The 13,809-nt window shown below is 45.0% G+C and overlaps 1 protein-coding gene across 1 annotated transcript in view; it reads left to right on the top strand.

Moving 5' to 3' along the window:
• CPPED1 (calcineurin like phosphoesterase domain containing 1) overlaps nt 1–13,809 on the top strand; it is a 128,051-nt gene that overhangs the window by 82,765 nt on the left and 31,477 nt on the right. Inside the window, exon 3 of the mRNA XM_037069003.1 lies at nt 8,914–9,336. Within this exon, the coding sequence (XP_036924898.1) occupies nt 8,914–9,336 (423 nt within the window). The remainder of the gene's footprint in view (nt 1–8,913; nt 9,337–13,809) is intronic.

Below are 13,809 nucleotides of genomic sequence, written 5' to 3' on the forward strand. Positions count from 1 at the left end.
TTGAGTGTATCCTCATGTCTTAATTTATGTACTTGGCTGATCCCAAATTAGACCAAATCCTCTTGCATCTACCAAGCATCTTCACTGCGCAAAGAAAATCCTGCTGAAGACTTCTCGCCACTACACAGCCTTGCGTTGGGAGTGGGGCCAGTGGGGAGGCTGGTGTCCCTGTGAAGTCCCAGCAGAGAAAGGCCCTCAGAGCTGGGGCAGACGCAGAGACTGTGTGGTCTGAAAGGATCTGACAAAGTGCCGCAGCAGTTTTTAGGACAGGAGATTGTAACCCATCTCAGACTTCAGCGACCGGCCTCCCCTTCAGCAGCCGTAACTGCAGAAATCACTGGGTTTTCAAGTGCCTGCTCCCAGTGTGCTTCCTTGAGGGCCATATTGATTTTGTTGTTGTTTTCGCTGCTATTAAATGTATGGAACCGGGAAGTCCACTTTCTGTCCCCCTGAATGAGCAGCTCATTGCATCCCCTGGCTGTGTCTCTCCTTACTTACTAAGGTCATCCTGCTATTTAATGTAAATTTCCCTGACAGTGGTTGAATGTGTATCAGCATCAGTTCTCCTTAGAGTTCTCGTGCCTACAAGGACTAGGGAATAGAGAGTTCTTATATTCTTTAAGCAACATTCTTTCTTGTCCAGTTGCTACAGAGAATAGTGATCTAATTGAAGAAAGAAGAAAAACTTCTTACTAAAACAGTAAACAGACTCACAACACTTGAAATCTAATCATAGTATATGTTGTTTAGAAAATCTCCATAGGAAAGAGGAAATATTTTGAAGGTTGCAGAGGTGGGTGGTCTTTAACAGTAGTTGCTGGTGAAATTTTGTCATCACTGCGTATTGCTGGCCAGGGTTGGGATGGCTAAGGAGGAAAGGAAGTCCATGGATTCGCTGTTCATTTCTTGTTCCGTATTTTCTGTAACCAGGCTGTATTCCCCAGAACTTTGCAACAGCTTCCTTTCTCCTTTACCCACAAAGGGAAAGCAAAATGTGTGTTATCACCATGTTTTTTGCTTGGCAGAGAAGCACTGGATTTCTCTGGTATCTGCTGCACTTCTGGTTGAGACATAGTTTAAATGAAACATAGTGGTTATTTTCTCTTCGGAAGATGAAGCCCTAAGCAGGGGGGGCGGGGGGTAGGGTGAGAGGGAGTGGTGGTAACTCGGACCCCTGCATTCTTGGAAATGAAGTAACCCACCTGGATTCTCAATAAACAGTGAGTTATAGTGCACTAAAACCTAAGAGAAGCTAAATGGCCAAGAGTCCATCTCATCCTTCCAAGGCTTTACCGCTGCTCCTGAAGTGTATGGCAGTCCTCCGGGAATAGCCATCCCAGGTTCACTCTGACGCTTGCTTTTTGTTTGCTGTGCCTCGAAGAGCTTGATTGTGGAATAGGTGAACCAGGCAGTGGGATTTTATTCTAATACAATAACAACGTATAACTTTGTTTAATCATGCTGAGCTTCAGCCTATATGAAATCAGAAACCCACGTTCCTATCAAAGGTACAGGAAAGAAGAAGGTCGTTAGGGGAAACACAGCCCCCTGGGGAAAGCACTGAGCACATGGAAACAGCACGCCTTGTTGAGGAAAAGCTCGCTGGCAGGCGAAGCCAAGCCACGCAAGCAGGTGTCTGATGCAGGTACAGCTTAGAAGAAGACTCAAGACAGTATGACATTCTTATTTTTTAGAGAGAAGGCTTTCTTCTCCACTGAGGACAAAGCTACAGGTGAAAGAAAGGGTCCTGCATTGCTCTCATCAGCCTCCCTGGAGGACCATCCCCTGGGGAGAAAAACAATGCCTTCTATGAAACCAAGATCAGAGGCCCTGAGGACAGAGGGCTGTGTGAAGACACCCTAGCCCTGGCCTAGGCTTGCCCGGGGTTATATGAAGTCATCCAGTTTCGTTCAGTTCTCACAGTGGTCTGATAGCATGTCCGTGTGTGTGCAATTAATATTCATGTCTTTAAATGTTAAGGTAATGCACGCCTATAAGGAAAATCTCCATTCTCTGTAGGGGTAGATGGTTGGTAAATTAACCGCCCTGCCCTGCTCCAGGTGCCAGTTTTCCTCCCAGAGACAACTACCAAGCTCTTGGATGTCTTTTCCAGATACATTTCTAAGCATATTTGCATATTTCTTCCTCATATTTTTTCATAATTTTCTTGACATTTTTAACAGAGAACCCATTTATGTGGACTAACTTTCAAAAGTTACAAAAGAATATAAAGAATATATAAAATGTTTCCTTCCAACCCAATTTCTTTCCCTAGAGGCAGCACAAAGAACCAGTTTTTAAGGCAACCTTCCAAACAGCATGTGTGTCCATATTATGTGTAGTTCTACTCTTTTTCTTTTACATAAAAGGCAGGAAATTAATGCGCAGTGTACAGGCAGACCTCATTTTTATTGTGCCAACAACAAGATTACCACTCACTTTATTGCGATACTCGCTTTATTGCAGTGGTCTGGAACTGAACCTGCAGTGCCTCTGAGGTGTGCCTGTGTTCATCTTGCTTTTTTCCTCATTCTTTTTCGTGGCTACATAGTATTTTATTGATTGGCTAGACCATAATTTATTTACCCAGCCCCCTATCCGTGTGCACTTGGATTGTCACCAGGACGTCCCCCAGGACGAGGGGTGGTGGGGTGAAGCAGGTGAGGTGCCCAGGGAGCAGAACTGAGGGAGGCGCTGGCTGTCAGCACCGTGCAGGTGCAGGGCTGGCGCGCGCACAAGCCCGAGAGTGCTGGCTTCTTCAGTGCTGCACTCGTCCCCCTTATCCTGCTCCTAGCCCTGCTCTGTTCTCACAAACCGTCGGTAACAAAAGTTCGTATTTGTACTCTTTTTTCCCCACACATATTGTTGGAAAAATTTCCAGATATTAAAATGTTGGGGTCAAAGTGTATGTTGGTTTTCAAATTTGAATTAAGGAAACCTTTCTATGCCAGCCAATACTGTAAGAAATGACCTGTCTTCTCATACCCTGACCAACAAATTATATTGGCAACACTTTTTGGTTGTTGCCAGGTGGGTGGGTGACACATCAAGAGGGACGTGGACAAGCTGTTTAAGAGATTGGACCTGAAATCATAGTCTTGCATCTCAACACAGAAACTGATGGAGTCACTGCAACTCCGTCTTCCCCATAGCATTCGCCCTGCAGCTGCCCTTGACTCTGACCAGGAGATGGTGTATGTACCCATTTCCATTCATGGCTGGGGACAGCAGCCTGGAGCCAGGCTGGGTTAACCCCAGGTGGGACCTGAATTTAGGGCTGCCAGACATAGCAAACAAAAGTACAGGGATACAACTGCTGCACGGACACACTAATGCTGAAATAGTATCCGCTTGAAATTCCATATAATTGGACATCTTGGGGTTTATGAAGTAGCCCTACCTGGGTTAAAAATCCATTGAGCATCTTATAAACTTGAATGACTTTGAATGAGGGCTTTGCCTGTGCCTCGGTTTCCCCATTTGCACTAGTAATTGTACCGTGTCAAGTTCTTATAGGAGCAAATGAGATCATCTGTGTAAAGCACTTAGCTGAGAACAGACTCTCTCACACCTCTCAACTGTATAGGATGCCCCACCCTGTGCTTCCACAGGGCCCAGGGCTTCGATCATATAACTTCACAAGTCATGCGATGCCATGTCCAGTTTCCCTTCTAGACTTTGAGCTCCATGAGAACAAAGATAACTCAATTCCTTACACTGGTGTGGCCATGACCCAGCCCATAGTGGGACAGCAAGTGTTTGTTAAATAAATGCCTATCTGAAGACAAATAATTTCTGTTCTTCTAGCTCTATGATAACTGGGGCCTTTTAGATTTTGCCTCTGACTTTGAAAGAACAGTGAGTGTATTGGAGTTTAGCTGTGAAACTTGTATTAGCTTTTCATTGTATCATGTATTTAAAATCCCAAATGAGACCAAAGATTTAGGGGCAAGGGGCATAGCCACTGGTGCCCAAGGTCTGATCATAAAATGGAATCTTAAACGAAAAAGATGTGGTCTTTCTAAATAAGACCTTATCACCCATCTGATCCCCCGGCGTCTCTAAACAGAAAGGAATGGCCATTCCTTCCCCTGAGGGAACTCGCCAGTACCACAGGCAAATCTGCTTCTGACTGTCCTGGAACTTCTTCGTCCCCAGACACCACAGGGTCTCTTGTCAGCATCAGCCTTGGGCAATGTCTCACACTTACCAAGTGCCCAGCAGTCTTTTGTTAAATCGAGTATTCCATCATTATGTATGTATACATCTTATAGTAGCATCAAGGTTTGTCTGTAAAGAACATAAATACTAGAGAGATGATCACTTTGGGGTGAAATAATTTATGGAAGGTGGTGGCCAACAGTAGCAAGTTCAGACAATGACAGACATTTACGTATTTCCTCCTCTGTGTTTTCTTACACTAAGAGGACGAAGCTTACACATATTTACATGGTCTTTTTTCATTCCATTTTTAATATTACAGTCCTGTTCTTGTTTTAATTGCCTCTGTGCCAGCCCCTCTCCCTCCACTCATCTCTCGCTAAGTCATCCTGTCTGCCTTTGGCCAATGAATCTTTATGAGAACAGAGTCCAAATATGACGACACCCTGCTCAGAACACAGCAGGGCTCCCGTACCCTCACTGCCTCCCTCTCCTGTGTAGTGCAGGTGCATAGGTGGTTGGGACATTGCTTTCAGAGGTACGCATCGCCTTTAATCTGGGCTTGGGTCAACCTTACTGGCCACCTTCCAGTCCGAGAACAGCCAGGCTGTGGATGTGTCTGCAGTGACAGAAACCCAAACAAGACTTCCAGAAAAGTTGTGGGTGTCTTGTGTGGTAGACCTTGAGCTTAGCTCTCTGGATTCCAGTTACCAAAAGCTGATCCTGAAAGTCACATAGAAATTCGGGGGACTTTTGCAAAAAGAACAAAGTTAGAGGACTCACACTTACTGATTCTAAACTTATTAGAAAGCTACAGTATTCAAAACACTATAGTACTGGCATAAGGATAGACATGCAGATCAATGGAATAGAATTAAGAGTCTAGAAATAAACCCTCGCATTTAGGGTCAGTCGAATTCTGACCGGGTTGCCCAGACAATTCATTGTAACAAATGGTGCTGGGACAACTGGGTATCCACATGCAAGTCAGCAGCTCTCCCTCTTTTCTTTGTGTTTGTTTATTTTATTAGGATTTTTAAATATATATATTTATTTTAAAATATATATTTATAATATATTTTTAAAATATATATTTATAATATATTTTTAAAATATATTATTTATATTAAAATATATTTTATTATGCCATTACAGTTGTCCCATTCCCCTCTTCACTCCCCTCCACCCTGCACATCCCTCCCCCACCATTCCTCCCCCTTTTGTTCATGTCCATGTGTCACAAGTTCTTTAGATTCTATATTTCCCATAGTATTCCTGCCCTCCCCACTGTTTATTTTCTACCTACCGTCTATGCTACTTATTCTCTGTACCTTCTCCCCCCTTCTCCTCCTCCCACTCCCCTGTTTCTAACCCTCCATGTATTCTTCATTTCTATGGTTCCACTCCTGATCTAGCTGTCCTCTTAGTTTGCTTTTGTTTTAGGTGTGGTTGTTAATAACTGAGTTTGCTGTACTTTCACTGTTCATCTTTTTTATCTTCTTTTTCTTAGATAATTGCCTTTAACATTTCATATAATAAGGGCTTGGTGATGATGAACTCCTTGAATTTGACCTTATCTGAGAAGCACTTTATCTGTCCTTCCATTCTAAATGAAAGCTTTGCTGTATACAGCAATCTTGGATGTAGGTCTTCATATTTCATGACTTGGAATACTTCTTTCCAGCCCCTTCTTGCCTGTAAAGTCTCTTTTGAGAAATCAGCTGACAGTCTGATGGGCACTCCTTTGTAGGTGACTGTCCCCTTATCTCTTGCTGCTTCTAGGATTCTCTCCTTCATTTTAGTCTTGGCTAATGTAATTATGATGTACCTTGGTGTGTTCCTTCTTGGGTCCAACTTCTTTGGGACTCTCTGAGCTTCCTGGATTTCCTGGAAGTCTATTTCCTTTGCCAGACTGAGGAAGTTCTCCTTTATTATTTGTTCAAATAAGTTTTCCACTTGTGGCTGTTCCTCTTCCCCTTCTGGTACCCCTATAATTCGGATGTTGGAATGTTTCAAGATGTCCTGGAAGTTCCTAAGCCTCTCCTCATTTTTTTTGAATTCTTGTTTCTTCCCTTTTTTCTGTTTGGTTGTTTTTTTCTTCCTTCTGGTCCACTCCCACTTTTCCTTTCCACCAATATATTTATTGGTTTCCTGTGTATTTCCCTTCATTTCAATGAGTTTAGCCTTCATATGTTCCTCTAATTTGTGGCTAAAATCAACCAATTCTGTGAGCATCCTGATCACCAGTGTTTTGAACTGTGCATCTGAAAGGTTGGCTATTTCTTGGTCACTTAGAATTATAGGCTCTGGGGCTTTGAGCTGTTCTTGAGTCATAATGTTTGGTCTGTTTTCACCTGTTATATATGAGGGGCGGAGCCCCAGGTGTTCACTAGGGTGGGGCAAGTCAGTCGCTGGGTTGTGATGCTGTACATGGGGGCGGGGTCAGAGAGGGGAAAAAATGGCACTTTGCTCACCTTTCTCTCAGATTTCTGTCCCTTCTGTGGCTTCCCATAAGCAAATTGGGCCCCTGTGGTACTGGTTCCCAGGTGTGTGGGCCCGTGTACTCTCCAGGACCCTGTGGGTCTCTCCAAGGAACTCTCTGTGAGGCTGGGAGCCTCTCCCAGCCCCTCAACCCTGAGAAAATCTTTCCAGTTGGTGCTTTCAGGCTCTAATTCCCATCACTGGGGCCCTAGCCTGAGCGGTCTGTCTCACTGTTCGCTCCTTTGCTTGGTTTATCTATGTGCGAATGTGTGACCGCAGTCAGCTAGCCGCCCTGCGCCCTCACTGGGTCCGCCCATTGCCACCCCACCCCTGGGATCCACCAACCGCCTCTGCCTCTGCTCCTGGGTCAGTCTGATGGAAAGATCTTTCCAGCCTGACCCCACTCTGCAGCTGATGCTGCCCCTCTTACTGGTCTGGCTGAGTGGTTCGTTGTTGTTGGACTTCTGTACAGTTCAATTTTCACTATTTTGGCTGCGTTTTTGTTTCTAAAACTTTGCTGTCTTTAAATTTAGTTGTGAGGGGGGCACAGTGTTTCTACCTATGCCTCCATCTTGGCTGGAAGTTTATTTTATTAGGATTAAGTATAAAAATCATTCAGTATTGTGGAAATTCTCAACTGTTAGGCATCTGACAATGTAGCTAAAAGTAAATGAACATGCAAGTTGGCAGATTTTCCAGGAGAAATGGATTGATCCACAATTGTAGTGGTGACTTACAAAGCCTTTCAGAAATTGATACAGATCAATAGGCTGAAAGCAAAGAATAATGACATAGGAGATCTGTATCACACCATTAATAAGTGTGAGTGGACGTATGAGGAACTGCATATTCAACAATTAGAGAATGTACCTTGTTCAAAAGCTCATGTGGAATATTTAGGAAAATTGGCATGTACTTGGCTGTAAAGGAAATCTCAATTACTGTTAATCTTTTTGTAGTAATAATGTCTAAGATGGTTTTGTGTTTCCCTTTATTTCTTTCCCAAGTTATTTCTGCCTGTTCCTATTTCACTTCTTCCTATTTTATGACTATCTAGAGGAATTCCTTTATTTCTGCTTTATGATCTTTCTTAGCTGTAATTGCTTCATTAAGACTTTTTTGCTCTTTAATTCATGGTGGAAATGACATATTGGGTATAATTTTCATCTGCCTGTGGCAACCTTTTTCAGGTGAGTTTCCGTCAATCTTTAAGACCTGGGGTTGCTCTTTCTCATCATTTTTTCTTAGGCGGTCTTTGCAAGACACTGAACTAACGTGGTGCAGGAAGTGTGTCCTTTCCCTGGTCGGCTTTCTCAGCAATGCTTTGTAACAGTGGAAACAGACTGGAAACTGACTCCCCAGTTCGAAGGGCAGAATCTGTGTGTCTTGGGCTCATATTTTGCCCCTACTAATTAAATCAGTGCTTTGTATGTAGTCTGCACTCAGTAATTATTTGTCGAATAAATTAGCACAGAAGAGCTAAAAAACAGATGTGTAATTGAATTATACATTCTAAAACCCATTTATTAAAGTTTTAATGCATTATTATGAGAAATGTGGAAGCCAGGAATCTAAGGGAGGAGGGTCCTCACATGTTTTCCACATTTTTTGCTAAATAATTATCCCCATACTGAATCCTGTGTACCAGGAAGGATACACTTAATATTAAGATGTTGAGGCCTTATACCTTTTCACACCACTGGTGGAATTTAAAATGCCTCTTTCTCTGTGTTGGGCATATTTGACAAGATGCACGTGCCAGTTGATCAAGCCATTCAGGTTCTAAGAATTTTTCTATAAAAATTCTTAAAGGGGTGCACACAGTTCCCAAGGCCACGTGCGTAGTATTAAAAACTTCGGTTTGGGACTAATGTTCAAAGCTGGGCCCACACATCATGGGGGTGCACATCATGACCCATTAAGACGGGGCAGAAGAGTTATGACTACTTAAATTTATTTTTCATCTAAATAAAAGATAAAAATCAAGCTGTACTGGCGTTTAACATTACAATGACTCCACCACCATGCAGTCGGTCAGCAGCCTTGGGCCAGCTGGCCGCTTAGTTGTCCAGTCCAAGGCATCCGGGGGAAGGACAGATCAGTCCAGGGGGTAGCAGTTCCCATCTCCCTTGTTGATTTGCTTTTAACGTGTGATTACTCCTGCAGTTTCCTTGTGCTTAGTCGAATGGATTTCTAGGTTATTCCCTCTTATTTTGTGTTAGTAAATGTATAAACAACCCGGCCATTAAAGAATGTGACCCTCACTTTCAGGGGCACCCTGGCGGAAGGAGCAAACGGAGGATCTGCAGCGGGTGCTCAGGAATGTGGACAGTGAGATCCCACTGGTCCTGGTCAGCGGCAACCATGACGTGGGCAACACCCCCACCCCGGAGACCATCGCGGAGTTCCAGCAGACTTGGGGAGACGACTATTTCAGCTTCTGGGTCGGGGGCGTCCTGTTCCTTGTCCTCAACTCCCAGTTGCTTTATGATGCCTCCAGGTGCCCTGCCTTGAAGCAGGCCCAGGACCGGTGGCTGGAGCAGCAGCTGAGCACCGCTGGGCAGCAGAAGTGCCAGCATGCCATCGTCTTCCAGCACATCCCACTGTTCCTCCAAAGCATCGACGAGGACGACGACTACTTCAACCTCACCAAGACCCTTCGGAAGGAAATGGCCGACAAGTTCACCAAAGCAGGTAGCAGGCGGGACTCCGGGTGTCTGGGTGGAAGAGTAGTCTGAAGAAGAGGTTTCCAGATCCTTCTGCCCCTCTGCATCCTGATAAAGGGGAGGGGGGGGCGGGGCTGTAGACAGAACTGGTTTCTGACCCCAGCTCTGTCACCCGTCTGTAAAATAGGAATGTAGCTCTCAGGCTGGTTGTGTGGATTAAAGGAGAAGAGGCTGTAAAGCATTGGAATAAACCCTCGCCTACACGTACTCAAGTTGTGGTAGCTCTCCCAGCTGGGAGGGGGGTGGCGCCCTGCAGGTAGGAGGGGGGCAGGGTCTGAGTGAGACAGCATCTACCGCTAGAAAAGGGAAGCTGCCAGGGACACCTTTTCTCATTTCTCCGAGAAGCGGGAACTTGTCCAAGGGCAGGTGATCTTCGAGAGCCAAGCTCCACACTCCTTTAGATGTATCCTGGGAAATCCTGGGGTGGGGCTGCAGTGCGCCGGCCTTGGGGCCTCATCAGTTTTCCTTTAGAGCAGACTAAGTTCTCCAGGACCCGGAGAGAGAAAAGTATTTGGGGTGGTCTTAGCTTGAACATGTTAGTCTATGGTACGTTTTTCACTGGTCATGCGTTTGACACCTGCGTAAGTAAGACAAGCCTTTGGCAGAGATCTCAGCCTCTGATGGTGCACTAGCTCACAGGGCTCATTTCTCCTGGTGGCACTTGCAGTGTTCCTGTTCCGAAAACGCTGCGCTTTGAGCCGATCCCCTGAGGTTCCGTGACTTGGCAGGGTTCCAGCTTTGACAACTGTTGTGTCTCTTGTTTGGGGCCTAATCCCTCCTTTAATATCTTTCTGGAGGGTACTTCATCAGACTTTCCTAAAATTTACATTTATTTGTTAGAGGGTAAGGAGAGAGAAGTGGGCTAACCAAGTAGCAATCATTCATTAGAATTAAAAAAAAAAAAATCCTGACACTGTTCTTTTCATCTTTGAGTATTAAATGAGTTCACATTTACTTGTGAAAAGTACAATAGGCCCTTCTGTGTTTCTGAGACATTTTACAAAAAGCTTGCATAATTGGAGACATTTTCCAACTGTTCCATGGAGATGAAGTTAGAAAATTTCTATTAACGGCCTTGAGATTTTGTGCTGTGCTTTAGTTGGTGCAGAAAACCATTTTGATGACAAGGAAATAAAGTGTCAAGATGGCATCAGCACCACCGTGGAGACTATTTTGTAACAGAGAATAATGTCAGAGAGAACATTTAATGCCACTGAAATGATTCCTTTCATATCAAATGTTCAGTGATGCAAATGCTGTCCCCGTGGCAACTCTTTGTTCTCCAATCTTGTCGACAACACTCTTAAGTGGCATGTGGTTCTGGGTTTCTCATCGTAGGCTGGAGCACGTGAGCACCCCAGCAACCCCAGAAGTTAGGACCTGTAGACATGTACAGAGAGCCCACAGCTCTAACAGGGTATCCTCGGGGAAGCCTGCTGCTCCCCCCACAGGAACCCCAGAGGGCGGCATCGTATCTGGGATGCACCAGCCGCCTCCCCTGTCAGGCCTGCTGCCCTGCAGGCTCAGGAAGGATTTGTTGGCACACCCAGAGCTGGTCTGTCTCGGAGGTGGGCTCCACTTGCACTGGCTCACAGGAACTAATATCTACCACAAGAATGCCAATTAAATGATTCAGGGCAAGACTGAAATGCAGCCCTCAGCCCTAGCAGCACAGGCCTGAAGGCAGAGCAACATGGGACCCCAATTTTTAATCAGGAGGTTGCTTGAGACAGAGCAGGGATCTAGGTTTCATATTCTACTCTGAATGGCATCAGGTTCTAGAACCCTGATAGACTGTCTCCAGTAGGACTTCCTTTCCAGGAAGATCCAGTATGTCATGTACCTTTAATTCTACCTCCTTAATATCTCTCCAGCCTGTCCAGTCCTTTTGGCCACCATCTGGGTCATAGCAACAGCTCTGAACTGGTGCCCCTGCCCCATCCTTCACCATTCCAGTCTGTCTCCACCTAGCAACCTGAAGGGCATGTAGCTCCACCACCTCCTGACCCCCAGGATAAGGCCAGCTCCCCGCCCTTCCCTGTTGCCTCTGCCTCATGCATTTCACCTGGTCAACACCTCCTCATCTTGGACACCTTCGGTATGAGATGCCCCCCGACCCCATCCCACTTTTCAGCTTTCCTTGAGCCCAGCAGATTTGTATGTCTTGACTTGTCTGCATCCCCCACTAGGCTGTAAGCTCCTTGAACACAGAGATGCTGTTATAGTCGCCTCTTCATGCAGGAGGCCTGGCTCAGGTCTCAGCTCATAGTAAATGCCTCATCAGTGTTTACAGGGTGAATGAAGGGCTGAAACTGACTCACACCCTTCCCTCAGTGACCAAAGCACCAGTGTGCCAAGGCACAGAGCAGAACAAGTCCGTGTTTCTGCAGAGTCTGCACATAGCGTGGTGCGTTCCGAGTGTCATCGCGTGGCCTCCAAGTCCTTTGGCCTTGTGCATCATTATGCTCTGATCCACATGCGGGTGTCCAGGTTCTCTAAGCAGTCAGTTTCTCTCTTCACAAGTGGCCCCCGATATTCCCACCAGGCACCACCTTCACGTGTGAGGAGTCATCTTGGCAACTGGCATTAGGATCTTCACCTAGACCTGCTTATAAGGAAAACCAGAGAGGTGGATGTTCTTGCTGCAGTCACCTGTCCATTTTAGTGGCTTAACCAGTCAGGCTCTTTGCTTAGTGGCCTTTCAAACGGAACAAACCACGGGCGGCAGCAGGAAGAGACTGGATCAGGTGTGGCACAGCTCTGGCAGGCTGAGTGACCGCTTGGTTTGGAGCTCAGGTAGGCAGGCTCTCGTAGGGAATGTGTGCACCTGTGACCCAGCAGTGCCGATTCCTTGGGTCACAGCAATGTAATTTGAGCTCATTTTGGAAAGCCAGAAGTTCAAGTGACATTTTGTAAAATTAATTAACTCAAAGACCATGATAAAATTGGGGGCAGTGCTGACGAGATGGTATTTCATTTTGCCTTGGCTTTTTTCCTCCACCGCAATATTATTCCCCAGTGCTATTTCAGTCTCATTTATCTCCTTGTGTTAAAATGCCAGTACTCAAAAGTATGTCAAAAGCTCATCAGAATATCCAGGGTAGCTTTTAATTATGATAATTGTGTTGTTATAAAATATCCTTTTAAAGGAGCACATTCTTCCTCAAACCACCTTGGAGGTAAAACCCTGCTCCTTTCCAGCAAGCTTAATGAATATTCTGAATCATTGTGTGGGATGAATAAATGATTTAATAACGAACATCAACAATCATTGCACATTGTTGCATTAATTTCCAAATGGGATGAGGCAGGTGGGGGGGGCGTGTTACTCTGCCGAGGGCCACCCTGTGTGTGGGGATGCAATCTTCGAATTAGGCTTGTGAGCCTCTCTGCTCAAGTTTCCCTAGAAACGGAAGCATTCTGTTTCTCTTTCTGAAGCTCAATGAAAAACCCTCTTTGTGTGATATGAAACGTTGTCAATAGCCAGTACAAATAAACAGTCATCAGGGCGGGACAGACACGCACACATGAAGGGACACCCGTTATTTCCTGTCCTCTTTTTGCTCTGCCTGAGGATAGTCGATTTCGTTACATCCGCGGGATGTTCAAATTGGTTTTCCCCTTAATTCACCCGATACCTAGTTGGAGTTGCAAGGACAGATTGTGCATAAGGAACTCCTGCCTGAACCTGGCCATTGTCTCTGTCCCGCATGCCTTTATCAGCAGTAGGTTAGTTAAGAATAGTTTATCCAGCTAATATGGATTCCAATCTGAAAACTCAAACTTAAACAAAAGTCTAACTCTTTAACTGTTTGTCTTGCTGTCTCTACACCTTTTTCCCCCCTTTCTTCAGCAGAGATTAAGACTATGTAGTGGAGAGCCCAGAGTGAATTTGGCAGTTATGAAAAATCCCCAAAAGTGATCTTTCCTGGAAAAGTTAAAGAGTAATTTCACAGAATTATAGTTTCATCCCTAGTATTTATGCTCAAGAGAAAAAACTAGAGAGAGGGAGCTCTTAGCCCGAAGTTATGGCCTTAGAATTTCAAAGTTTCAAAGAACAAAAAGGTTAGGTTTCCAAGTTTTACTTTATAGGAAAAAGAAAACACCAAATCATACCCTTAACATCTTACTACATTGTACTAAAATTATTTTATGTCCTGGCTGTTTTTCAGGAAGTAGGATCTCAGCTTTGTTCACCTTTTTTAAGCCCAGCCCCTAGCCAAGATTCACAGTGTACTCTCTCAGTAAATTAACGTTGGTTAGATGGAACCGGTTTAAATTTGATTCAAATCTCTTTAAGCAGAATCATAGGTGATGTCCATATTACCTGTGGATTGGTGTTTACCAACTGACCTGTGGGTGGGAAATGCATTACCTAGAGCAGGGGTTGGCGAACTTGCAACTTTTTTTGCAGGGAGTCAGAAATCGTGGACCCCAGTCT

The sequence above is a fragment of the Sturnira hondurensis genome, unplaced genomic scaffold, assembly GCF_014824575.4.
Source record: "Sturnira hondurensis isolate 20B ecotype Veracruz unplaced genomic scaffold, ASM1482457v3 Scaffold0018337, whole genome shotgun sequence".
Classification (NCBI taxonomy): Eukaryota; Metazoa; Chordata; class Mammalia; order Chiroptera; family Phyllostomidae; genus Sturnira; species Sturnira hondurensis.